Source organism: Salvelinus alpinus, chromosome 31, assembly GCF_045679555.1.
Source record: "Salvelinus alpinus chromosome 31, SLU_Salpinus.1, whole genome shotgun sequence".
Classification (NCBI taxonomy): Eukaryota; Metazoa; Chordata; class Actinopteri; order Salmoniformes; family Salmonidae; genus Salvelinus; species Salvelinus alpinus.
The window spans coordinates 33,288,099-33,315,642 of record NC_092116.1 but is presented as its reverse complement, the minus strand read 5'-3'; the positions used below and the strand labels follow the sequence as shown (position 1 = coordinate 33,315,642).

The following is a 27,544-nucleotide window of genomic DNA, read 5'->3' as shown; positions in this document are numbered from 1 at the left end:
CCTCGCATAAATAGGTGTTCTACTCCGCTGGCCAGCACCTCGCCTAAATAGGTGTGCGTTTCTTTTTCTTCTAGAGGAATGGGGTTCTCAGATTGAAGTAGTGAGAGAGTGATGGAAGTAGGGAGGAGCGTTTCTCTGTCTGGAATAAGTAACCATTATTAGTGTCTATGTCCTTAATGGCTCCATATTCCCTATGTAGTGCAGGTATGGCCTAAAGTAGTGTCATAAGTAGGGTTCAAATAGGCCCTGGTCTAAAGTAGTGCACTACATAGGGAATAGGGTTCAAATAGGCCCTGGTCTAAAGTAGTGCACTACATAGGGAATAGGGTTCAAATAGGTCCTGGTCTAAAGTAGTGCACTACATAGGGAATAGGGTTCAAACAGGCCCTGGTCTAAAGTAGTGCACTACATAGGGAATAGGGTTCAAATAGGCCCTGGTCTAAAGTAGAGCACTACATAGGGAATATGGTTCAAACAGGCCCTGGTCTAAAGTAGTGCACTACATAGGGAATAATGGTCAAATAGGCCCTGGTCTAAAGTAGTGCACTACATAGGGAATAATGGTCAAATAGGTCCTGGTCTAAAGTAGTGCACTACATAGGGAATAATGGTCAAATAGGCCCTGGTCTAAAGTAGTGCACTACATAGGGAATAATGGTCAAATAGGACCTGGTTTAAAGTAGTGCACTACATAGGGAATAGGGTTCAAATAGGCCCTGGTCTAAAGTAGAGCACTACATAGGGAATAATGGTCAAATAGGTCCTGGTCTAAAGTAGTGCACTACATAGGGAATAATGGTCAAATAGGTCCTGGTCTAAAGTAGTGCACTACATAGGGAATAGGGTTCAAACAAGTCCTGTTTGGTCACACACACACACACACACACACACACACACACACACACTTTCTGCAGTGATTGTCATTATAATGTAATTTATTTATGTATTTATTTTCTGTTGTACAGAGTTGTCTACTGTTGTCTGTCGCCCCCCAGTGGTTCTTTGTTGTAAGAACGAACTTAAATCCGTCCCAAATGGGACCCTATTGTAGTGCACTATAAAGGGAATAGGGGACCATTAGGGACCTATCTAACTGGAATATGTTGTTGCACTACGTCCTAATGATTAGCTCTGGTCCAGGGTGTGACGTGCATCTTGATGGTGCTGAACCGTCTTGATGGATATAACACCCTGGACCAGAGCTACCTAACAATACACAGCTGGATAATAAGTCCTGTTATCTGATATTCTGAATAATGTTGTATTTTATACGTTGTTAAACTGATAAAAAAGGAGAAACCCGCACACTGCTCTTGCTAGTATCACTGCTCTTTATTCAGCTTTCCGTATCGGCCTCAAGGCCTTCGTCAGAGCTTTGTGAGTGTTAGTCGTTTGCACCCTTATGTAGACATTGCATCGAATGGGGTTGGAGTCGAGGGGATATAAACATGTGTTACCAAAATACCAAATATAACAATGTGCATTTCATAAGTATTCTAATAAAGTGTGTACATAAAACGTATTAAACACGTCCAGGGCCGGACCTGGACGTTCTGCCCCGGACCTGGACGTTCTGCCCCGGACCTTGACGTTCTGCCCCCCCCCCCCCCCCAATGTGTTTGGGTCCATTTTTTTCTCAGCTAAAAGTCGGAGGAACAGAACATAATAGCAGCCCAATTAATCGTCCTCTGCTACATATTAAACACCATTTTAACACATCTGGTTAGTAGGGTATATAATCAGTTCAATGTCAGTAAAATAGCCTTGTATTTTCAATCTGATTACATTGATAAAATCACCAGTGGCCTGGTTGTTCTGCCACCCAGGACGAGACAAAAATAATTACATCTTAGACATCCTCATGGATCTAAACTTGGCACTTTCAAAAGTGACCTTTCCACTCAGACAGAGGCTCCACTGACGCAGAAAACTGTAAGCTTCAACCGCTGGCTTCTCGTCCCTTGTAAAACCCAACAACAGAAGTGCTTCACTAAAAGCTGTCAGGGTTTAAACAAATATTTTCAGAAAGAGAAAAGCTCAATTAATAGGGACAGAATAGTAGAGTCAGTGTTTTTGTATCTCTTCGAATATTATAAGCTGCAGCTCAGCTTCAGATTGTCATAGAGAGGAATCAATATATCTCCATATGCATCGGAGTCCCGTCTTTCTCGGGCATTTCAGAGCTTGTTTCTACCATAAGACGTCACAGAGTTAAGCATTGTTATAGAACGCTTGATATCATCTGGATACGTTTTATGTATTTATTTACAAATATAAAGAAAACAATGTATATATAATTTTTGCTATTTTCTTTAACAAAGGATACGTGATACCCTCAGTCAATTCGAGCCCTGGTTTTAGTGAAACACACCAAGCCCTTCCCAGACACGGAGGTATTTAATCAGAACCAAACACACCAAGCCCTTCCCAGACACGGAGGTATTTAATCAGAACCAAACACACTAAGCCCTTCCCAGACACGGAGGTATTTAATCAGAACCAAACACACCAAGCCCTTCCCAGACACGGAGGTATTTAATCAGAACCAAACACACCAAGCCCTTCCCAGACACGGAGGTATTTAATCAGAACCAAACACACCAAGCCCTTCCCAGACACGGAGGTATTTAATCAGAACCAAACACACCAAGCCCTTCCCAGACACGGAGGTATTTAATCAGAACCAAACACACCAAGCCCTTCTCAGACCCTGAGGTATTTAATCAGAACCAAACACACCAAGCCCTTCCTAGACACGGAGGTGGTCTTTTTAAAAGTCAATAAACATGTGTGTAAAATGTACACTTTTGTTTCACTGTAGATTTGTTTAAGCCCACCTAGAAACACCTGATTTATCCCACAGCATTAATGAATAAGCTGGGTATAAAATTATTCTGTTTAAGTCATAAGTAAAGGCCTTTCCTAAAGAGGCTGTCATGATTGACTGTGGCCCATATTTAACACGTATTGCTTGTTACAGAAGACCACTGTTGTACATTGAATATCCATTCATCCCTGTTACACCTTTATGTGTTGGCTCTCTATGTCTGTACATGGGGTGAAATGCGGTTTCACTAAAGTTATTACACCCTGAACCTAAACCTGAAATGACCTTTAGGGTCTTTCTTTGGGGTTCTAATCTCCCCGGTGTACATGCACCGAACAACCATAGGATGGCGCCACCTGGAAGCTCGGTGCATGTACATATAAAGACAACTAAATAGGAAACTCAACAGGGTGTTAGGCCTAGAAACATTATTTAGATGGCTGTTTTATTGTTGTTGAAAGCTTGAAATGTCCACAATGCGAAGGGACCTTGTTTCTAACACACACACACACACACACACACACACACACACACACACACACACACACACTCCAGCACACGCACACACACACACACACACACACACACACACACACACACACACACACACACACACACACACACACACACACACACACACACACACACACACACTCCAGCACACGCACGCGAGCACATGGCTTTTTCCGAAAGTTTTTTCTCAGGGCCAGACTGCGCTAAGAGTGAACAAACGAGAGAGTTCATGACGTGGTGAGATTCGGCTTTTAAAAACATATTTTATTTTATTCAAAATATTTAGTACATACATTTTATAGCCGTTCATAATTAAGGTATTTTACGTTGCCTTTCTTACAGATCCAGGGGCCTGGTGTAGCCAACGACCATTATCAGTGTCCAAGTCACCATCATACTGCCTGGCTCTCTTGCAAGGTCCTTCAAAACGCCGTAAGTTTTCACTCCAGGGGTAGATAATACGTCGGGCCTTTAGGTCCTGGCTATGTCTCAAGGACAGCCGCGGCCAGCGCTTTAACTGTTCACGATTTTGGAAAAGACTGTCCAGCTTATTCATAAGGGTTATGAAAATCGGATAATCCAACCATTTAAAACTAAACACAGGAATAAAAAAGTTTACATCTTTGCATGCTCTGGAAGATACAGGAGAATTGACTGACTTTGTAGCATTAGCCCCATCATAAAGTTCACAGGCTAAAATTGTCACTTTGTTGTCAGGGCTATAGGCCATTGAAGCGATTCTTAGGGCCTTCAGATCACTGCGGCCGCAGACCTGTTCTTCCAACGCATATCCTGGCACATTTGTACCACTCAGGGCCTGTTCAATTTTACAGAGCGCCAGCCTAATCTTTAGCCATTCTCTCATCCCCAGAGCAGGAGAAAAACTCCCAGGTTTTGCCTGATAAAGGGCTTTGGGGCCACTGGCGTTGAAGATCTTTACCGTAGAATCCTCCGGCTGGAATATGTAAGACATATGTCCCTCACTCGTACCCAAAACTCCTTTAAAACATTCTGGAGCTTCACACAGAACTTCCTCAATGCTTTGGTCACTGGGTTCATGACAAGACGCGCATAACATACCGAAAATTGGCATAGGTGTCATTTTTGTTTAATATTCCGAGGGTTATCATGTACAGTCTTACGCATGTATTGTTCTGGGGCTTTATAATGCGTCTGCAAAGCCCAATACCCCAGGACATTCGTGTTTCATAGACAACAACCCGGAGGGCAATACAATAGGGGGGGCCTTACTCTTTGAAATGCTTACTCTTTGAAATGTTCATTCCCCCCCACCCCGTTCCAAACAGGACACTAGACATCAAACATCATGACAACTTCAAAGACACTATAAAAAAACTATTTTGAAACTATAAACTGTGAGAAACAGGAACAGGATGCCCAAACACATGGTCACTTCCTACCCCCTGCCCCACCAGGATGTCCTGACCGGAAGCCCAAATATGGGCATGCACACGTCATCATGACATAGGGTCATAAATCAACATTTTGACGTGTGACATCTACTTTATTCTCTCTTTCCTCCGTTTCATTCAGTTGGACACATCTTCCTCCATTTCATTCAGTTGGACACATCTTCCTCCGTTTCATTCAGTTGGACACATCTTCCTCCGTTTCATTCAGTTGGACACATCTACCTCCGTTTCATTCAGTTGGACACATCTTCCTCCGTTTCATTCAGTTGGACACATTTTCCTCCGTTTCATTCAGTTGGACACATCTTCCTCCGTTTCATTCAGTTGGACACATCTTCCTCCGTTTCATTCAGTTGGACACATCTTCCTCTGTTTCATTCAGTTGGACACATCTTCCTCCGTTTCATTCAGTTGTACACATCTTCCTCCGTTTCATTCAGTTGGACACATCTTCCTTCATGTCATTCAGTTGGACACATCTTCCTCAGTTTCATTCAGTTGGACACATCTTCCTCCGTTTCATTCAGTTGGACACATCTTCCTCCGTTTCATTCAGTTGGACACATCTTCCTCCATTTCATTCAGTTGGACACATCTTCCTCCATTTCATTCAGTTGGACACATATTCCTCCGTTTCATTCAGTTGTAAACATATCTGTACTGTATGTGAGGCCTTTGAGACTTCATGCTAAATATGTTGATTTGCTGATCCCACAAGTCGCTAAGCCTTGTGGGATATTAATGAATGTGAACTCAGCAACCGTAATTCCAGAACAGTCCCACTGTTGTAATAGTGTGATGTGTATCTTCTGACAGACTCTATGCTGAGTAAAGTCATGTTTTTATCCTAAAACGTTGTTCTACCAGAACCAAAGTGTGGATGCAGTCACTATTTAGAGCAGTCTAATCTCATTAACCCAGAACTATAATCTTGTGTGATTAAGTTCTGGTTCCATACGTGTTAGAAACTACAGGTGAGTCACATGTTATTTGTTACAGCAGTTTCCATGGAAACATACAGAGGAGTTTATGCAAATCAACTCTGTCTGTCTTGACATCTGAAGGAGGAGTCTCTGAAAACCTATTTAAATCAGTCTGTCCTGACTCAGATCAACAGTCTTCAGTCTACCAACTGGTCTCTGAAAACCTATTTAAATCAGTCTGTCCTGACTCAGATCAACAGTCTCCAGTCTACCAACTGGTCTCTGTAACTTCATCTTTGTCTCTGTGGTGTACAGTCTTCAGGTGATGATGGGGGTATTGAATCATCTCTCTACTCTCCTCCTTCTCTCTCTCCTTCCTCCTGCTCTCTCTCATGTAGTGAAGAAGTTCAGTGATGTTCCACAGTGCAAGAATTTCTTCATGCAGGGAACAACTCCAAATCTCCCAGGTATTTTGTATGATGGGATATTCAAGAACCAGAACCGCTACAAGCCGATTTGCCAGAAGTACAACAACATCTACAGGTTTGCAACTCTCTACGACACGACCAACAGGATCCCTGTGTTCTCAGCCTACACCTTCACTGGTTATACAACGGGTCGACCAGATGATCCCTGGATGATAGAGCCCCAGGTAGGACTAATGTTTTTTCATATAACATAACATGTGTATTTGTTTACTGCTGTATATCACAGACAGTTATGTTACAGAATATAAAACTACCACTGTGGAGGGTGTAGAGACTTGATTATCTTGATTGTGAACCCCCCCCCACCCAAACAATAGAGGGTTTATTGTACAGAATAGAGGGTTTATTGTACAGAATAGAGGGTTTATTGTACAGAAAAGAGGGTTTATTGTACAGAAAAGGGGGTTTATTGTACAGAAAAGGGTTGTAATGGTAACGAGGGTTGTAATGGTAACGAGGGTTGTAATTGTAATGAGGGTTGTAATTGTAATGAGGGTTATAATGGTAATGAGGGTTGTAATGGTAACGAGGGTTATAATGGTAGTGAGGGTTACAATGGTTACATGTCAACATATGTACACTTTCAATTGTAATACTTTTCTCTTCTATGTCTATATATATCTATAGTATATACTCTTCTCTTCCCCCTCTGTCCATCTCTCTTATTGTACAGAAAAGGGGGTTTATTTACTCTCCAGGCACTGATGGCTTCCCTTCAGAATGGTTCAAGACCTTCAGAGAACAACTAACACCTCTACTTAAGGCCTGTTTTAACTGGACTCTGAGGGAGGGTGGTCTCCCACCGTCATTGTCAGGGTTGTGTGCGGAGAATGTATGGAGTCAAACGCAGGACACAGGTCTGAGCGAAACCACAGAGTTTTTACTCAAAATATATGCACAATTCCACAAATGGAAAAGAAACAGATACGGACACGTATCAAATACAACACCTAACGCACAAACAATCACGGACAAACATAAATGAAAGACAGAGGGTTAAATAGGGAACATGATGGGGGGAATTGAAACCAGGTGTGTAAAATACAGACAAAACAAAACGAAACCGAAAAATGGATCGATGGTGACTAGAAAGCCGGTGACGTCGACCGCCGAACACCACCCGAACAAGGAGAAGGGCCGACTTCGGCGGAAGTCGTGACAGTACCCCTCCCCTGACGCGCGGCTCCAGCAGCGCGACGACACCGGCCTCGGGGACGACCCGGAGGGCGAGGTGCAGGGCGATCCGGGTGGAGACGGTGAAACTCTTGTAGCATGGATGGAAGAATGTCCTCCACCGGTACCCAGCATCTCTCCTCCGGACCGTACCCCTCCCACTCCACGAGGTACTGAAGGCCCCTCGCCCGACGTCTAGAATCCATGATGGCTCTTACGGTATACGCCGGGACCCCCTCGATGTCAAGAGGGGGCGGAGGGACCTCCCGCACCTCAGACTGCTGGAGCGGACCAGCCACCACCGGCCTGAGGAGAGACACATGGAACGAGGGATTAATACGGTAATCAGGGGGGAGTTGTAACCTATAACAAACCTCGTTCAGTCTCCTCAGGACTTTAAATGGCCCCACAAACCGCGGACCCAGCTTCCGGCAGGGCAGGTGAAGGGGCAGGTTTCGGGTCGAGAGCCAGACCCGGTCCTCACTGCGGTGGCGGTCGGCACTCGCCTTTTGTCTCCTGATAGCCCGTTGTAACCGCACATGGGCAGCGTTCCAAGTCTCTTCTGAGTGCCGAAACCATTCATCCACCGCAGGAGCCTCAATCTGGCTCTGATGCCATGGTGCCAGGACCGGCTGGTAACCTAGCACACACTGAAACGGTGATAGGTTGGTAGAGGAGTGGCGGAGGGAGTTTTGGGCCATCTCCGCCCAGGGGATGTAAGCTGCCCACTCCCCCGGCCGGTCCTGGCAATAGGACCTCAGAAACCTACCCACATCCTGGTTTACTCTTTCCACCTGCCCGTTACTCTCGGGGTGGAAACCTGAGGTAAGGCTGACCGAGATCCCCAGGCGTTCCATAAACGCCCTCCAGACTCTAGATGTAAATTGGGGACCCCGATCAGAAACTATATCCTCAGGCACCCCGTAGTGCCGGAATACATGGGTGAACAGAGCCTCCGCAGTTTGTAGAGCCGTAGGGAGACCGGGCAAAGGAAGGAGACGGCAGGACTTAGAAAACCGATCCACAACGACCAGGATCGTGGTGTTACCCCGCGACGGGGGAAGATCCGTCACGAAATCCACCGATAGGTGGGACCATGGTCGCTGTGGAACGGGAAGGGGTAGTAATTTCCCTCTGGGCAGATGTCTAGGTGCCTTGCACTGTGCACATACCGAACAGGAGGAAACATAAACCCGCACGTCCTTAGCTAAAGTGGGCCACCAGTACTTCCCAGAAAGGCAGCGCACCGTCCGACCGATACCAGGATGACCAGAGGAGGGTGACGTATGAGCCCAACAGATCAAACGATCGCGGACATCAAACGGAACGTACATACGCCCAGCTGGACAGTCAGGTGGAATGGGCTCTGAACGTGACGCCCGTTCGATGTCCGCGTCCACCTCCCATACCACCGGTGCCACCAGGCGAGAGGCTGGAATGATGGGAGTGGGATCTGAGGACCTCTCCTCTGTATCATACAGCCGGGACAGTGCGTCTGCCTTAACGTTCTGGGAACCTGGTTTGTAGGAAAGGGTGAAATCAAAACGGGTGAAAAACATGGCCCACCTTGCCTGGCGAGGGTTCATTCTCCTCGCCGCCCGGATGTACTCCAGATTGCGGTGGTCAGTCCAAATGAGAAAAGGGTGTCTTGCCCCCTCAAGCCAATGTCTCCACGCTTTCAGAGCCATGACAACAGCCAGCAACTCCCGGTCCCCCACATCATAGTTTCGCTCCGCCGGGCTGAGCTTCTTCGAAAAGAATGCACAGGGGCGGAGTTTTAGTGGCGTACCCGAGCGCTGAGACAGCACAGCCCCTATCCCCGCCTCGGACGCGTCCACCTCAACTATGAATGCTAAGGAAGGATCAGGATGCGCCAGCACGGGAGCTGAGGTAAACAGAGCCTTCAGGTGACCAAACGCCCTGTCCGCTCCAGCTGTCCACTGCAGTCGCACCGGTCCTCCCTTCAGCAGTGAGGTAATGGGAGCCGCTACCTGACCAAAACCCCGGATAAATCTCCGGTAGTAGTTGGCAAACCCTAAAAACCGCTGCACTTCCTTTACCGTGGTTGGAGTCGGCCAATTACGCACGGCCGACATGCGGTCATTCTCCATCTCTACCCCTGACGCTGAAAAGCGGTACCCTAGGAAGGAGATGGATCGTTGGAAGAACAGACATTTCTCAGCCTTGACGTACAGGTCATGCTCCAACAGTCGACCAAGCACCCTGCGCACTAGGGACACATGCTCGGCGCGTGTAGCGGAGTATATCAGAATGTCATCGATATACACCACTACACCCTGCCCGTGCAGGTCCCTGAAGATCTCATCCACAAAGGATTGGAAGACTGATGGAGCATTCATTAACCCGTACGGCATGACTCGGTACTCGTAATGCCCAGAAGTGGTGCTAAATGCTGTCTTCCACTCATCTCCCCCCTTGATACGCACCAGGTTGTAAGCGCTCCTGAGGTCCAATTTTGTGAAGAAGCGCGCCCCGTGTAATGACTCGGTCATACTCGCTATAAGTGGTAGCGGGTAACTGTATTTTACCGTGATCTTATTTAATCCGCGATAATCAATACACGGGCGCAAACCTCCATCCTTCTTCTTCACAAAAAAGAAACTCGAGGAGACAGGTGAGATGGAAGGCCGAATGTATCCCTGTCCCAGAGATTCGGTGACATATGTCTCCATAGCCACCGTCTCCTCCTGTGACAGTGGATACACGTGACTCCTGGGAAGTTTAGCGTCTACCAAGAGATCTATCACACAATCCCCCGGTCGATGGGGTGGTAATTGAGTCGCCTTCTTCTTACAGAAGGCGAGTGCCAAATCGGCATATTCGGGAGGAATGTGCATGGTGGAAACTTGGTTTGGACTTTCCACCGTAGTGGCACCTAAGGAAACACCTACACACCTCCCTGAACACTGACAGGACCATCCCCTGAGAGCCCTCTGTTGCCACGAAATAATCGGATCATGAGAGGCCAACCAGGGAAGACCCAACACAACAGGAAACGCAGGAGAGTCGATCAGGAAGAGACTAATTCTCTCCTCGTGATCCCCCTGCGTTCTCATAGCGATGGGCACTGTGACCTCCCCAACCAGCCCCGACCCCAAAGGACGACTATCTAAGGCATGTACAGGGAAGGGAACATCAACCGGAACAATAGGGATCCCTAAGCTATGAGCCAAAGAGCGGTCAATAAAATTCCCAGCTGCGCCTGAATCTACTAGCGCCTTATGCTGGGAATGTGGGGAAAACCCAGGAAATTCTATAGATAACCACATGAGTGCAACAGAAGGCTCTGGGTGAGTTATGTGCCTACTCACCTGAGACGACCCACCAGTGCTCCGCCTGCTACCTCGACTCCCAGGAGAAACACCCCAGCACCGGACAGCAGTGTGCCCTCTGCGTCCACAGTTGGTACATGGAGTGGTTCCCCCTCCGGTCTCCCTCCTAGCAGCCCCTCCCAACTCCATAGGAGTTGGATCCAAGGAGCTGGGTAATGGAATGGGCGGACCCCGATCTAGACGCCCGCGGGAGGCCAACAGGTTATCCAGCCGGATAGATAAATCCACCAGCTGGTCCAGGTTGAGAGTGGTGTCCCTGCAGGCTAGCTCCCTACGAACGTCCTCTCGTAGACTACACCTGTAGTGGTCGATCAGGGCCCGCTCATTCCATCCCGCACCAGCGGCCAGAGTACGGAAGTCCAAAGCGAAATCTTGAGCGCTCCTCATCCCCTGCCTGAGATGGAACAATCGCTCTCCCGCCGCTCTCCCTTCAGGTGGATGGTCAAAGACTGCCCGGAAGCGGCGAGAGAAGTCATCATAATCATCCAGGGTAGATCCCTCTCTTCCCCAGATGGCGTTGGCCCACTCCAGGGCTTTACCAGTCAGACAGGAGATGAGAGCGCCCACCCTCTCGTGTCCCGACGGGGACGGATGAACAGATGCCAGGTATAGCTCCAGCTGTAGGAGGAAACCCTGACACCCGGCTGCTGTTCCGTCATACGCTCCCGGGAGCGAGAGCCGAATTCCACTGGTTCCGACCGGTGGAGGGATGGATGGTGGTGTAGGTAGAGGTGCGGGTGTTGGTGCTGGGTTCTGATTTACCGGGAGACCTCCTCTCTCCCATCTGTCCATAGTCTGCAGCACGCGATCCATGGCTGTCCCTAAACTATGCAACATAGTCGCGTGCTGTTGAACCTGCTCCTCTACTGGGAGAGAAGGGCTGGCTGCGCCTGCTGACTCCATTTGAATCTGGTCCGTGATTCTGTCAGGGTTGTGTGCGGAGAATGTATGGAGTCAAACGCAGGACACAGGTCTGAGCGAAACCACAGAGTTTTTACTCAAAATATATGCACAATTCCACAAATGGAAAAGAAACAGATACGGACACGTATCAAATACAACACCTAACGCACAAACAATCACGGACAAACATAAATGAAAGACAGAGGGTTAAATAGGGAACATGATGGGGGGAATTGAAACCAGGTGTGTAAAATACAGACAAAACAAAACGAAACCGAAAAATGGATCGATGGTGACTAGAAAGCCGGTGACGTCGACCGCCGAACACCACCCGAACAAGGAGAAGGGCAGACTTCGGCGGAAGTCGTGACAGTCATGGAGAGAGGCCATCATATCTGTAATCCCAAAAGAGGGTAAAGATAAGAAAGAATGCAGTTCGTATAGACCTATCGCAATTCTTAACACAGATTATAAACTATATGCATCAATAATAGCCAAAAGAATGGAGAACATAATCCCAGAATTGATTGACGGAGATCAAACTGGTTTCATACAAAATAGACAGACACAGGACAATATAAGGAGAACACTACATTTCATGGACCACATTACTCAGAATAAGACAAGTGCAATATTAATCAGTCTAGATGCAGAAAAAGCATTTGATTCAGTGGGATGGGATTACCTATTCCAAGTTATGGAAAGATTTGGTTTCAACAAAGAAGTGATACAGTGCATCAAAACACTGTATTCATGTCCGACCGCTAGAATAAAGATAAATGGACATTTGACACGAACGATAAAATTAGAGCGAGGGGCAAGACAAGGTTGTAATCTTTCACCCACGCTCTTCTCCTTGTACCTCGAACCATTAGCACAGGCAATAAGACAGGACCCAACCTTAGAGGGAATAACAATAAGAGACAGTGAACATAAGATATGCATGTATGCGGATGACGTTCTGTTATTCCTTAAAGACCCAGGCTCAAGCGTATCTAGATTGATGGATGTTCTACAAACATTTGGAACATATTCAGGGTATGTGCTTAACGTACACAAGACCCAAGCCCTAGTATATAATTATACCCCACAGGAAGAGCTGAAGAATAGGTATAACTTCACCTGGACCTCTTCATCCATTAAATATCTTGGAGTATACCTACCAAAAGATACACCCAAACTTTATTGCATGAATTACGATCACATCAACAAGAAAATATATGATGACCTAGACAGGTGGAATTCACTTCCCTTAGATCTTAGTAGTAGAATTGAAACAATCAAAATGAACATCCTGCCGAGGTTATTGTATTTGTTCCAATCACTGCCCATAGAAATCCCACCTAAACAGTTTAGGGATAAACGGATATCAAGGTTTATCTGGAACAGTAAGAGACCAAGAACTAGATATACAACATTACAATTACCAAACAACTGTGGGGGTATGGCCTTACCAAACCTAAAAGATTATTATGTGTCAGCCCAATTGAGACCCCTGGTTTGTTGGTGCAATTCAGAATACGAATCCAAATGGAAAGACATCGAGACTACTTTGACAGGGATAACCATACAGTCAGTTTTGGGAAATAAGGACATGGTAAAAGAAATATACAATAGACAAAATCAGTGGATTAATTTCTCTCTGAAGACATGGTTTAGGGTAGTTAAGCAAAATAATTTAGACAGAGAGATCAAACTGCTGAGATGGCCCGCATACGACCCCAGCTTCATCCCTGCAACTCAGGACAGCAGATTTAAACAATGGACGCAGAAAGGCATCACATCATTCAGTACAATTATAAGGAATGGGAACCTAGATAACTTCCAGGACTTAAGTAAAAAACATGGCTTGGATAAACAAGATTTTTACAGATACCTACAAGTCTGACATTATTTCTTAAGGGAGATAAAAGTGACTGACCCTCGAGCACCTCCAAAATTAATCCAAGTATTCACTAACGCATACAACTTGGGGAGTAACAAAAAAACGATTTCAAATCTCTACTTGGGTATTCAATCCTCAAAGAAACACTCTACAAACTATATTAAACAGAAATGGGAGGAGGAACGTAACATTGAAATAACTGATGAAACATGGTTGAACATATTAGAGACTCAACAAAGCTCCACCAACTCAAGGTCATGGAGAGAATTCTGTTGGAAGAATGTTATACGTTCCTTCATAACACCTAAACTGAAATCAAAACAGACTGGCTCACCACACCCTTGTTGGAGAGAATGCGGTCTATTGAGGGCGGACCACTCTCATATCTTTTGGTCCTGCCCCGCAATCGAAACTTACTGGGGAGAAATAAGATCTAACATTGGAAAAATAATTGGATTTGACATAGAACAAACATTCATTTATTTGTACTTGGGTGAAATACCAGATAACTTACACAATAGAGAAAAGTACCTCTTGAAGGTCCTACTGGCAGCCAGCAAAAAGGCTATGACTAGGAAATGGCTACAAAAAGACCCTCCCACAGTGACACAATGGATAGACATTGTAGAAGAAATACACCACATGGAGCGTATGACCTTTGCTTTAAGAACTCAACAGGAGAGAGGTCAGGAATACTGTGAGAAATGGGTTTCATACTTGGAAAAGGTCTAATTCAAAGATGCCAATGTAACTAATATGATGATATGATGATGAAGGTATGAAGTGCACTGTAACTGATATGATGATGAAGGTATGACGTGCACTGTAACTGATATGATGATGAAGGTATGACGTGCACTGTAACTGATATGATGATGAAGGTATGAAGTGCACTGTAACTGCCAGATCATTTTTGTTCTTTTATTTTACTTTATTTGTACTTTCTTTGTGTTCCTACAATAAAAACAAAGTATATAAAAAAAAAAAAGGGGGGGGTTTATTGTACAGAATAGAGGGTTTATTGTACAGAAAAGGGGGTTTATTGTACAGAATAGAGGGTTTATTGTACAGAAAAGGGGGTTTATTGTACAGAATAGAGGGTTTATTGTACAGAAAAGGGGGTTTATTGTACAGAATAGAGGGTTTATTGTACAGAAAAGGGGGTTTATTGTACAGAATAGAGGGTTTATTGTACAGAAAAGGGGGTTTATTGTACAGAATAGAGGATTTATTGTACAGAAAAGGGGGTTTATTGTACAGAATAGAGGGTTTATTGTACAGAAAAGGGGGTTTATTGTACAGAATAGAGGGTTTATTGTACAGAAAAGGGGGTTTATTGTACAGAATAGAGGGTTTATTGTACAGAAAAGGGGGTTTATTGTACAGAATAGAGGTTTTATTGTACAGAAAAGGGGGTTTATTGTACAGAAAACTTGTGAATGAATGATTGTTTCCTGCAGCTCGACGGGAAGAAAAACATAAACCGCACTGAAATGCAGATACAAGAGGGAGGCAGATACGAACACCAGGCTGAGCAAAATGACAATAAAATCTCAGAATATAAAGTGAACAAAGGTCACCTTTTCCCAAGTTCACATGCTCATGACCTTGATACTCAGAAGTCCACCTTTACCCTGACCAACATCGTTCCCCAGGACATCACCTTCAACGATGGCAGCTGGAAAGAAATGGAGAGAAATGTCAGAGGAACTCTTGTGAAGAACTGTAAGGATGCTAACGACCAGATAAAAGCCTATGTGGTGACTGGAGCAGTTCCCAACAACAACAAAACCAAACTGAACAACCGAGTGAACATCCCGTATCTCATGTGGACAGCCTTCTGCTGTGAAAACAAGAAGTACAAGAAGAACAAGAATTGGATGGCCGGAGCATACTGGGGGTTGAACAAGGAAGGGACGGGGGCATTGGATCAACAAACCTTGGGAGCACTCGAAGACTTGTTGAACAAATATCACAAAGGTAAAGATGGTCCTGTCAATGTGTTCCCAGAAGATTGTCCAAGAGGTCCTAAACCTACCACTTCCCCCTAACCCAGTTGGAAGAATTCCTTCCGTAGTGAGGAATCTTTACAATTCCATGAGAAATAGTTCTGGAAGGTTCTTTGAATGATCTGGGTACAGATGCTCACACCATATCAACAAACTATCATTACTGTTAGACTAATGATTATCAGGGTTATAATGGTAATGAGGGTTGTAATGGTAATGAGGGTTATAATGGTAATGAGGGTTATAATGGTAACGAGGGTTATAATGGTTACATGTCAACATATGTACAATTTCAATTGTAATACTTTTCTCTTCTATGTCTATATATATCTATAGTCTTCTCTTCAATCTGTCCATCTCTTCTATTTCTATATATCTATAGTCTATAGTCTTCTCTTCCCTCTGTCCATATCTTCTATGTCTATATATATCTATAGTCTATACTCTTCTCTCCCCTCTCTGTCCATCTCTTCTATGTCTATATATATCTATATTCTATACTCTTCTCTCCCCTCTCTACCCATCTCTTCTATGTCTATATATATCTATATTCTATACTCTTCTCTTCCCTCTCTGTCCATCTCTTCTATGTCTATATATATCTATAGTCTATACTCTTCTCTCCCCTCTCTGTCCATCTCTTCTATGTCTATATATACAGTGGGGAGAACAAGTATTTGATACACTGCCGATTTTGCAGGTTTTCCTACTTACAAAGCATGTAGAGGTCTGTCATTTTTATCATAGGTACACTTCAACTGTGAGAGACGGAATCTAAAACAAAAATCCAGAAAATCACATTGTATGATTTTTAAATAATTAATTTGCATTTTATTGCATGACATAAGTATTTGATCACCTACCAACCAGTAAGAATTCCGGCTCTCACAGACCTGTTAGTTTTTCTTTAAGAAGCCCTCCTGTTCTCCACTCATTACCTGTATTAACTGCACCTGTTTGAACTCGTTACCTGTATAAAAGACACCTGTCCACACACTCAATCAAACAGATTCCAACCTCTCCACAATGGCCAAGACCAGAGAGCTGTGTAAGGACATCAGGGATAAAATTGTAGACCTGCACAAGGCTGGGATGGGCTACAGGACAATAGGCAAGCAGCTTGGTGAGAAGGAAACAACTGTTGGCGCAATTATTAGAAAATGGAAGAAGTTCAAGATGACGGTCAATCACCCTCGGTCTGGGGCTCCATGCAAGATTTCACCTCGTGGGGCATCAATGATCATGAGGAAGGTGAGGGATCAGCCCAGAACTACACGGCAGGACCTGGTCAATGACCTGAAGAGAGCTGGGACCACAGTCTCAAAGAAAACCATTAGTAACACACTACGCCGTCATGGATTAAAATCCTGCAGCGCACGCAAGGTCCCCCTGCTTAAGCCAGTGCATGTCCAGGCCCGTCTGAAGTTTGCCAATGACCATCTGGATGATCCAGAGGAGGAATGGGAGAAGGTCATGTGGTCTGATGAGACAAAAATAGAGCTTTTTGGTCTAACTCCACTCGCCGTGTTTGGAGGAAGAAGAAGTATGAGTACAACCCCAAGAACACCATCCCAACCGTGAAGCATGGAGGTGGAAACATCATTCTTTGGGGATGCTTTTCTGCAAAGGGGACAGGACGACTGCACCGTATTGAGGGGAGGATGGATGGGGCCATGTATCGCGAGATCTTGGCCAACAACCTCCTTCCCTCAGTAAGAGCATTGAAGATGGGTCGTGGCTGGGTCTTCCAGCATGACAACGACACGAAGCACACAGCCATGGCAACTAAGGAGTGGCTCCGTAAGAAGCATCTCACGGTCCTGGAGTGGCCTAGCCAGTCTCCAGACCTGAACCCAATAGAAAATCTTTGGAGGGAGCTGAAAGTCCGTATTGCCCAGCGACAGCCCCGAAACCTGAAGGATCTGGAGAAGATCTGTAGGGAGGAGTGGGCCAAAATCCCTGCTGCAGTGTGTGCAAACCTAGTCAAGAACTACAGGAAACGTATGATCTCTGTAATTGCAAACAAAGGTTTCTGTACCAAATATTAAGTTCTGCTTTTCTGATGTATCAAATACTTATGTCATGCAATAAAATGCAAATTAATTACTTAAAAATCATACAATGTGATTTTCTGGATTTTTGTTTTAGATTCCGTCTCTCATAGTTGAAGTGTACCTATGATAAAAATTACAGACCTCTACATGCTTTGTAAGTAGGAAAACCTGCAAAATCGGCAGTGTATCAAATACTTGTTCTCCCCACTGTATCTATATTCTATACTCTTCTCTCCACTCTCTACCCATCTCTTCTATGTTTATATATATCTATATTCTATACTCTTCTCTCCCCTCTCTACCCATCTCTTCTATGTCTATATATATCTATAGTCTCTACTCTTCTCTTCCCTCTGTCCATCTCTTCTCTGTTTATATCAAATATAAAAAGTATGTAAGGGGCCATAATTCTATTTGAATAAATAAAATACAGTTTAATTCCTTGATGATGTGCTGCCATTACCTTTGTTAATGTTAATAATTAGGCTTCCAGCAGGGCTGAGGTCAATTCCATTTCAATTCCAGTCTTTTGGTTCCACTAGTTAATAAAACCAGCATCTCTTTTGGTTCCACTAGTTAATAAAACCAGCATCCCTTTTGGTTCCACTAGTTAATGAAACCAGCATCTCTTTTGGTTCCACTAGTTAATAAAACCAGCATCACTTCTCTTTTGGTTCCACTAGTCAATGAAAACCAGCATCTCTTTTGGTTCCACTAGTTAATAAAACCAGCATCTATTTTGGTTCCATTAGTTAATAAAACCAGCATCTCTTTTGGTTCCACTAGTTAATGAAAACCAGCATATCTTTTGGTTCCACTAGTTAATGAAAAACAGCATCTCTTTTGGTTCCACTAGTTAATGAAACCAGCATCTCTTTTGGTTCCACTAGTAATGAAAACCAGCATCTCTTTTGGTTCCACCAGTTAATGAAAACCAGCATCTCTTTTGGTTCCACTAGTTAATAAAACCAGCATCACTTTTAGTTCCACTAGTTAATAAAACCAGCATCTCTTTTGGTTCCACTAGTTAATAAAACCAGCATCACTTTTTGTTCCACTAGTTAATAAAACCAGCATCTCGTTTGGTTCCACTAGTTAATAAAACCAGCATCTCTTTTGGTTCCACTAGTTAATGAAAACCAACATCTCTTTTGGTTCCACTAGTTAATAAAACCAGCATCTCTTTTGGTTCCACTAGTTAATAAAACCAGCATCACTTTTGGTTCCACTAGTTAATGAAACCAGCATCACTTTTGGTTCCACTGGTTAATGAAACCAGCATCTCTTTTGGTTCCACTAGTTAATAAAACCAGCATCTCTTTTGGTTCCACTAGTTAATGAAACCAGCATCTCTTTTGGTTCCACTAGTTAATAAAACCAGCATCTCTTTTGGTTCCACTAGTTAATGAAAACAAACATCTATTTTGGTTCCACTAGTTAATAAAACCAGCATCTCTTTTGGTTCCACTAGTTAATGAAAACCAGCATCTCTTTTGGTTCCACTGATTACTGAAAACCAGCATCACTTTTGGTTCCACTAGTTAATAAAACCAGCATCTCTTTTGGTTCCACTAGTTAATAAAACCAGCATATATTTTGGTTCCACTAGTTAATGAAAACCAGCATCTCTTTTGGTTCCACTAGTTAATGAAAACCAACATCTCTTTTGGTTCCACTAGTTAATAAAACCAGCATCTCTTTTGGTTCCACTAGTTAATGAAACCAGCATCTCTTTTGGTTCCACCAGTTAATAAAACCAGTATCTCTTTTGGTTCCACTAGTTAATGAAAACAAACATCTATTTTGGTTCCACTAGTTAATAAAACCAGCATCTCTTTTGGTTCCACTAGTTAATGAAAACCAGCATCTCTTTTGGTTCCACTGATTACTGAAAACCAGCATCACTTTTGGTTCCACTAGTTAATACAACCAGCATCTCTTTTGGTTCCACTAGTTAATAAAACCAGCATCTCTTTTGGTTCCACTAGTTAATAAAACCAGCATCTCTTTTGGTTCCACTAGTTAATGAAAACAAACATCTCTTTTGGTTCCACGAGTTAATAAAACCAGCATCTCTTTTGGTTCCACTAGTTAATGAAAACAAACATCTCTTTTGGTTCCACTAGTTAATAAAACCAGCATCTCTTTTGGTTCCACTAGTTAATAAAACCAGCATCTCTTTTGGTTCCACTAGTTAATAAAACCAGCATCTCTTTTGGTTCCACTAGTTAATAAAACCAGCATCTCTTTTGGTTCCACTAGTTAATAAAACCAGCATCTCTTTTGGTTCCACTAGTTAATAAAACCAGCATCACTTTTGGTTCCACTAGTTAATGAAAACCAGCATATATTTTGGTTCCACTAGTTAATCAAACCAGCATCTCTTTTGGTTCCACTAGTTAATCAAACCAGCATCTCTTTTGGTTCCACTAGTTAATAAAACCAGCATCTCTTTTGGTTCCACTAGTTAATAAAACCAGCATCTCTTTTGGTTCCACTAGTTAATGAAAACCAGCATCTCTTTTGGTTCCACTAGTTAATGAAAACAAACATCTCTTTTGGTTCCACTAGTTAATAAAACCAGCATCTCTTTTGGTTCCACTAGTTAATAAAACCAGCATCTCTTTTGGTTCCACTAGTTAATAAAACCAGCATCACTTTTGGTTCCACTAGTTAATGAAAACCAGCATATATTTTGGTTCCACTAGTTAATAAAACCAGCATCTCTTTTTGTTCCACTAGTTAATGAAAACCAGCATCTCTTTTGGTTCCACTGATTAATGAAAACCAGCATCAATTCTGGTTCCAATAGTTAATAAAACCAGCATCTATTTTGGTTCCACTAGTTAATGAAAACAAGCATCTCTTTTGGTTCCACTAGTTAATGAAAACAAACATCTCTTTTGGTTCCACTAGTTAATAAAACCAGCATCTCTTTTGGTTCCACTAGTTAATGAAAACAAACATCTCTTTTGGTTCCACTAGTTAATAAAACCAGCATCTCGTTTGGTTCCACTAGTTAATGAAAACCAGCATCTCTTTTGGTTCCACTAGTTAATGAAACCAGCATCTCTTTTGGTTCCACTAGTTAATAAAACCAGCATCTCTTTTGGTTCCACTAGTTAATGAAAACAAGCATCTCTTTTGGTTCCACTAGTTAATGAAAACAAACATCTCTTTTGGTTCCACTAGTTAATAAAACCAGCATCTTTTGATTCCACTAGTTAATGAAAACCAGCATCTCCTTTGGTTCCACTAGTTAATGGAAACAAACATCTCTTTTGGTTCCACTAGTTAATAAAACCAGCATCTCTTTTGGTTCCACTAGTTAATAAAACCAGCATCTCTTTTGGTTCCACTAGTTAATGAAAATCAGCATCTCTTTTGGTTCCACTAGTTAATGAAACCAGCATCTCTTTTGGTTCCACTAGTTAATAAAACCAGCATCTCTTTTGGTTCCACTAGTTAATGAAAACAAGCATCTCTTTTGGTTCCACTAGTTAATGAAAACAAACATCTCTTTTGGTTCCACTAGTTAATAAAACCAGCATCTCTTTTGGTTCCACTAGTTAATGAAAACCAGCATCTCTTTTGGTTCCACTAGTTAATGAAAACAAACATCTCTTTTGGTTCCACTAGTTAATAAAACCAGCATCTCTTTTGGTTCCACTAGTTAATAAAACCAGCATCTCTTTTGGTTCCACTAGTTAATGAAAACCAGCATCTCTTTTGGTTCCACTAGTTAATGAAACCAGCATCTCTTTTGGTTCCACTAGTTAATGAAACCAGCATCTCTGTTGGTTCCACTAGTTAATAAAACCAGCATCACTTGTGATTCCACTAGTTAATAATGAAAATGAAAATCCATTATTGAATTAAACCCTGAAGTTGTATCGATATATTGAGGACATTTTCTGTCAGACTTTATGGGGAGGGAACGGAGAAGATCTGTCAGACTTCATGGCATTTCTCAATGACATTGAACCCAATCTTAAATTCACTATTGAATGTGACACTAGACGTGTTCATTACCTCGATATGTGGATTGATAAATCACATGGAACCCTGTTTACAACTCTGTATAGAAAACAAACAGACATTTATACTATATTACAGGGAGACAGATTCCACCCTGAGACAATACTATATTACAGGGAGACAGATTCCACCCTGAGACAATACTCTATTACAGGGAGACAGATTCCACCCTGAGACAATACTATATTACAGGGAGACAGATTCCACCCTGAGACAATACTATATTACAGGGAGACAGATTCCACCCTGAGACAATAATCTATTACAGGGAGACAGATTCCACCCTGAGACAATACTATATTACAGGGAGACAGATTCCACCCTGAGACAATAATCTATTACAGGGAGACAGATTCCACCCTGAGACAATACTATATTACAGGGAGACAGATTCCACCCGGAGACAATACTATATTACAGGGAGACAGATTCCACCCTGAGACAATACTCTATTACAGGGAGACAGATTCCACCCTGAGACAATACTATATTACAGGGAGACAGATTCCACCCTGAGACAATACTATATTACAGGGAGACAGATTCCACCCTGAGACAATACTCTATTACAGGGAGACAGATTCCACACTGAGACAATACTATATTACAGGGAGACAGATTCCACCCTGAGACAATACTCTATTACAGGGAGACAGATTCCACCCTGAGACAATACTCTATTACAGGGAGACAGATTCCACCCTGAGACAATACTATATTACAGGGAGACAGATTCCACCCTGAGACAATACTATATTACAGGGAGACAGATTCCACCCTGAGACAATACTATATTACAGGGAGACAGATTCCACCCTGAGACAATACTATATTACAGGGAGACAGATTCCACCCTGAGACAATACTATATTACAGGGAGACAGATTCCACCCTGAGACATTAAAAGAGAATTCCAAGAAGCCAGTGTTTCAGACTGCGTGGTATATGTCTCTCCACAGAGGACTCTGTAGAAACAGCAGCTGAGATGTGCAATGTGTTTCTAAGAGGCTCCTCTCCACAATGTGTGGATGAAGCTCTTAATGTGGCATTAGGGGAAACACCAGATGAACTGATACAACAAAGAGCCACTAGAGGTAAAGAACTCTGTAATGTTCACCACCACATAGACTTTGAACTCGCACAAAGTGGGAGATGCTGTCAAGAACCATTGTCATGTTTTATCGGACCCAGCGTTGCCAGCTGAATTTACGAACCCACCACTTACTGTATATAGGAGAGGTCGGGTAAATTGAAGAACCCACCCATATTGTATATAGGAGAGGTCGCAATTTACGTGACAAATTGGTACATACCAAACTTCCAGCCACAAAAGAAAACGAGCTAGGCTCTTTTACGCCCTCTTCTGATTTGTAGCTATAAATGCAGATGCTGAGCCCAGTGCAACAATATGATGAAGTGTGAACGTTTCTGCCACCCACATACAGGAGAACGGTTCCAAATAAATGACATTATTACGTGCTCCACCACCCATGTTATCTACATGATGAAATGTCCATGTGGGTTGTGTTATGTAGGTAAACACCACCCATGTTATCTACATGATTAAATGTCCATGTGGGTTGTGTTATGTAGGTAAACACCACCCATGTTATCTACATGATTAAATGTCCATGTGGGTTGTGTTATGTAGGTAAACACCACCCATGTTATCTACATGATTAAATGTCCATGTGGGTTGTGTTATGTAGGTAAACACCACCCATGTTATCTACATGATTACATGTCCATGTGGGTTGTGTTATGTAGGTAAACACCACCCATGTTATCTACATGGTTAAATGTCCATGTGGGTTGTGTTATGTAGGTAAACACCACCCATGTTATCTACATGATTAAATGTCCATGTGGGTTGTGTTATGTAGGTAAACACCACCCATGTTATCTACATGATTAAATGTCCATGTGGGTTGTGTTATGTAGGTAAACACCACCCATGTTATCTACATGATTACATGTCCATGTGGGTTGTGTTATGTAGGTAAACACCACCCATGTTATCTACATGATTACATGTCCATGTGGGTTGTGTTATGTAGGTAAACACCACCCATGTTATCTACATGATTAAATGTCCATGTGGGCTGTGTTATGTAGGTAAACACCACCCATGTTATCTACATGATTAAATGTCCATGTGGGTTGTGTTATGTAGGTAAACACCACCCATGTTATCTACATGATTAAATGTCCATGTGGGTTGTGTTATGTAGGTAAACACCACCCATGTTATCTACATGATTAAATGTCCATGTGGGTTGTGTTATGTAGGTAAACACCACCCATGTTATCTACATGATTAAATGTCCATGTGGGTTGTGTTATGTAGATAAACACCACCCATGTTATCTACATGATTAAATGTCCATGTGGGTTGTGTTATGTAGGTTAACACCACCCATGTTATCTACATGATTAAATGTCCATGTGGGTTGTGTTATGTAGGTTAACACCACCCATGTTATCTACATGATTAAATGTCCATGTGGGTTGTGTTATGTAGGTAAACACCACCCATGTTATCTACATGATTACATGTCCATGTGGGTTGTGTTATGTAGGTAAACACCACCCATGTTATCTACATGATTAAATGTCCATGTGGGTTGTGTTATGTAGGTAAACACCACCCATGTTATCTACATGATTAAATGTCCATGTGGGTTGTGTTATGTAGGTAAACACCACCCATGTTATCTACATGATTAAATGTCCATGTGGGTTGTGTTATGTAGGTAAACACCACCCATGTTATCTACATGATTAAATGTCCATGTGGGTTGTGTTATGTAGGTTAACACCACCCATGTTATCTACATGATTAAATGCCCATGTGGGTTGTGTTATGTAGGTTAACACCACCCATGTTATCTACATGATTAAATGTCCATGTGGGTTGTGTTATGTAGGTAAACACCACCCATGTTATCTACATGATTAAATGTCCATGTGGGTTGTGTTATGTAGGTAAACACCACCCATGTTATCTACATGATTAAATGTCCATGTGGGCTGTGTTATGTAGGTAAACACCACCCATGTTATCTACATGATTAAATGTCCATGTGGGCTGTGTTATGTAGGTAAACACCACCCATGTTATCTACATGATTAAATGTCCATGTGGGTTGTGTTATGTAGGTTAACACCACCCATGTTATCTACATGATTAAATGTCCATGTGGGTTGTGTTATGTAGGTAAACACCACCCATGTTATCTACATGATTAAATGTCCATGTGGGTTGTGTTATGTAGGTAAAACCTCTCGTTATCTCAGAGAATTCGTGAACATAAAGTGCAATCAGGAGTAACGACAGGGATTATCCAGTCGCAGTACATTGTAATGACCTACAACATGACATTAATACCTTTAGGTTGTGTGACAGAGAGAAAGTCAAGATATCAGACAGGGGAGGTGATATAACACTGAGCTAATGAGAATGTTTGGGGATTTTCACCCTCCAGACATGATTCCCTAAAGGTCTTAATGATGAAATGTCCATGCATGTTATGTTGTAAATGTCAACATGAATTAATGCCTCCACTTCAGACTACTCTGACGTTTCTTCTTGAACGGAACCCAATGATTAATGAAAACTTACTTGATGTCCTCATTGTGGGTTAACAGACGTGTTCAGGGCCAGCCCTCCCATTAGGCCGTCGCCTATGGCAGCACTTGAATTTGAGACGATATTTTGACAATTGTCTGCCGCCCTCCGGCGCCCCTGTTCGGTCACTCCACCGCCCGCGGCGCCCCAGCCACCAGCTCATAGTGCTGCTACAGTTCCCTCCCCCACCCCATTCCCCCTTCTCCCGAAGTTCACTCACACTATCCTTGGTAGGAATGGTGAGGTGTGTCTTTATCTGGGATTATACAATTGTGAAACATGAATAAATAAATCTGCCAAATAAATCATTGTATTTTTTTTTTTGTGTGTTTGTGAGGAAGACGATTAGTGATTAAGGCAGTAGCCTAACCTAACCTGTTAACGTTAGTGATTAAGACAGTAGCCTAACCTAACCTGTTAACGTTAGTGATTAAGACAGTAGCCTAACCTAACCTGTTAACGTTAGTGATTAAGACAGTAGCCTAACCTAACCTGTTAACGTTAGTGATCAAGGCAGTAACCTAACCTAACCTGTTAACGTTAGTGATTAAGACAGTAGCCTAACCTAACCTGTTAACGTTAGTGATTAAGGCAGTAGCCTAACCTAACCTGTTAACGTTAGTGATTAAGACAGTAGCCTAACTAACCTGTTAACGTTAGTGATTAAGACAGTAGCCTAACCTAAGGAGGGGAATTTCCCAAGAGATGAGGGGCAACGAAAGTTTTCGGTGGCCAACTACAATGGGAGGATGGCGGGGAGAGAGTGGAGAGACCAAGACTTGTCTATTCCAAGGAAAGAAGAAAGAGATTTCAGGACCCTGGACAGCTACCGAGAGAAAACATCGCTGACTGCAATGCAGCACCACAGCAGAGGAAAGAGGCCACTCTACACAATAAATACATGATGATGTTGGACAATCACATTCAATATGGAAATAAACGAAATTCGTTAAGGCTGGGTCATTGACAGAAAGCTTATTTTACACTGCTCCAGCGAAACGAGGCCGCCATGCATTTATGACGAGGTCCACCATGCATTTATAACGAGGCCCACCATGCATTTATAACGAGCCACCATGCATTTATAACGAGGCCCACCATGCATTTATAACGAGGCCCACCATGCATTTATAACGAGGCCCACCATGCATTTATAACCAGGCCCACCATGCATTTATAACCAGGCCCACCATGCATTTATAACCAGGCCCACCATGCATTTATAACCAGGCCCACCATGCATTTATAACCAGGCCCACCCTGCATTTATAACGAGGCCCACCATGCATTTATAACGAGGCCCACCATGCATTTATAACGAGGCCCACCATGCATTTATAACGAGGCCTTCAAAATCAATCAAATAACGACACCTTAATCAGCAGTTTAATTGGGATTGAAACACGCCAATTCTGACATATTGCCTTGAAATTCTGCCTGTTATCGTTGTCGATTGGGACACAGTGTGTGACTTGATTTAGGTTTAGTTCAGCCGTCCTGTTGCACTTATCCAACATGACACTATAGGGCAGCGGACATCCACAGAAGTCCCTGTTTTCTCCACCACAGTAAACTAAGTTTTAGGTCTAAAAAAAACAGGGGAGGGACAAAATAAGGATGCTTCACGAATTTGCTATAATCTTTTGCGCATTATTTTCCTGTTTAAGGCCAACCGGATGTCTAGCCAGTCTCAACTAGCGATAATCCACCAATGGCAATGCGAGACCGTCTCAAATAACCGTATCCAACCACGTGTGGTCCAATCATATTCGCCCTTTGACCTTAGATCCGCCCCAAAAGCAAACGGCGGCCATGACACTTTCCCTTCATCGGATCATTGTTTACATCAAACGGAGAGTTACAGAGGAAGTATCTTTAATAAGGTTGGATGAAATGGATTGTAATCTTATTGCTACATCTGTGAAGTTGTAAGAAGAACGGAAAAGTGAATTGAAAACATTATACAGTTCTATCTCTGCAGTCATCTACCTATGATACCCGTAGCATTGGTTTGGTATCGGTAACTACCGGTACAATCAGCGGCCACTTGTCTGCATTTTCAATAGTATTTTTACAATCGTAGCTATTTTAATGCTACGCTTAAATTCGTGCTTTGTTGTATGGTGTAAGACGTCTGTGAAGTTGTGAAATAGTGTTTACGTGATGCAGGTTACAGTACAGTAACTTTAACATGCTACTGTACAGTAGTTTATTTTCGGTTCCAGTGTATAACAGTTTTATTCAACATGTATCAGTCATGGATTAGCTAATACATGTATTATGTTATCTAGTTTAATGGTGTGATAATCGGGATATT

General features: G+C 42.9%; 2 protein-coding genes across 2 annotated transcripts in view; both read left to right on the top strand.

Annotated features, from left to right (window-relative positions):
• The window catches only part of LOC139561524 (endonuclease domain-containing 1 protein-like), a 150,312-nt gene that overhangs the window by 115,847 nt on the left and 6,921 nt on the right, over nucleotides 1-27,544 (top strand). The window lies entirely within an intron of this gene.
• Nucleotides 5,929-16,650, top strand: LOC139561522 (endonuclease domain-containing 1 protein-like). Its single transcript, XM_071378713.1, has 2 exons — nucleotides 5,929-6,348; nucleotides 14,959-16,650. Exons 1-2 carry the CDS (start codon nucleotides 6,022-6,024, stop codon nucleotides 15,547-15,549), a joined length of 918 nt encoding a protein of 305 aa, XP_071234814.1. The 5' UTR covers nucleotides 5,929-6,021; the 3' UTR covers nucleotides 15,550-16,650.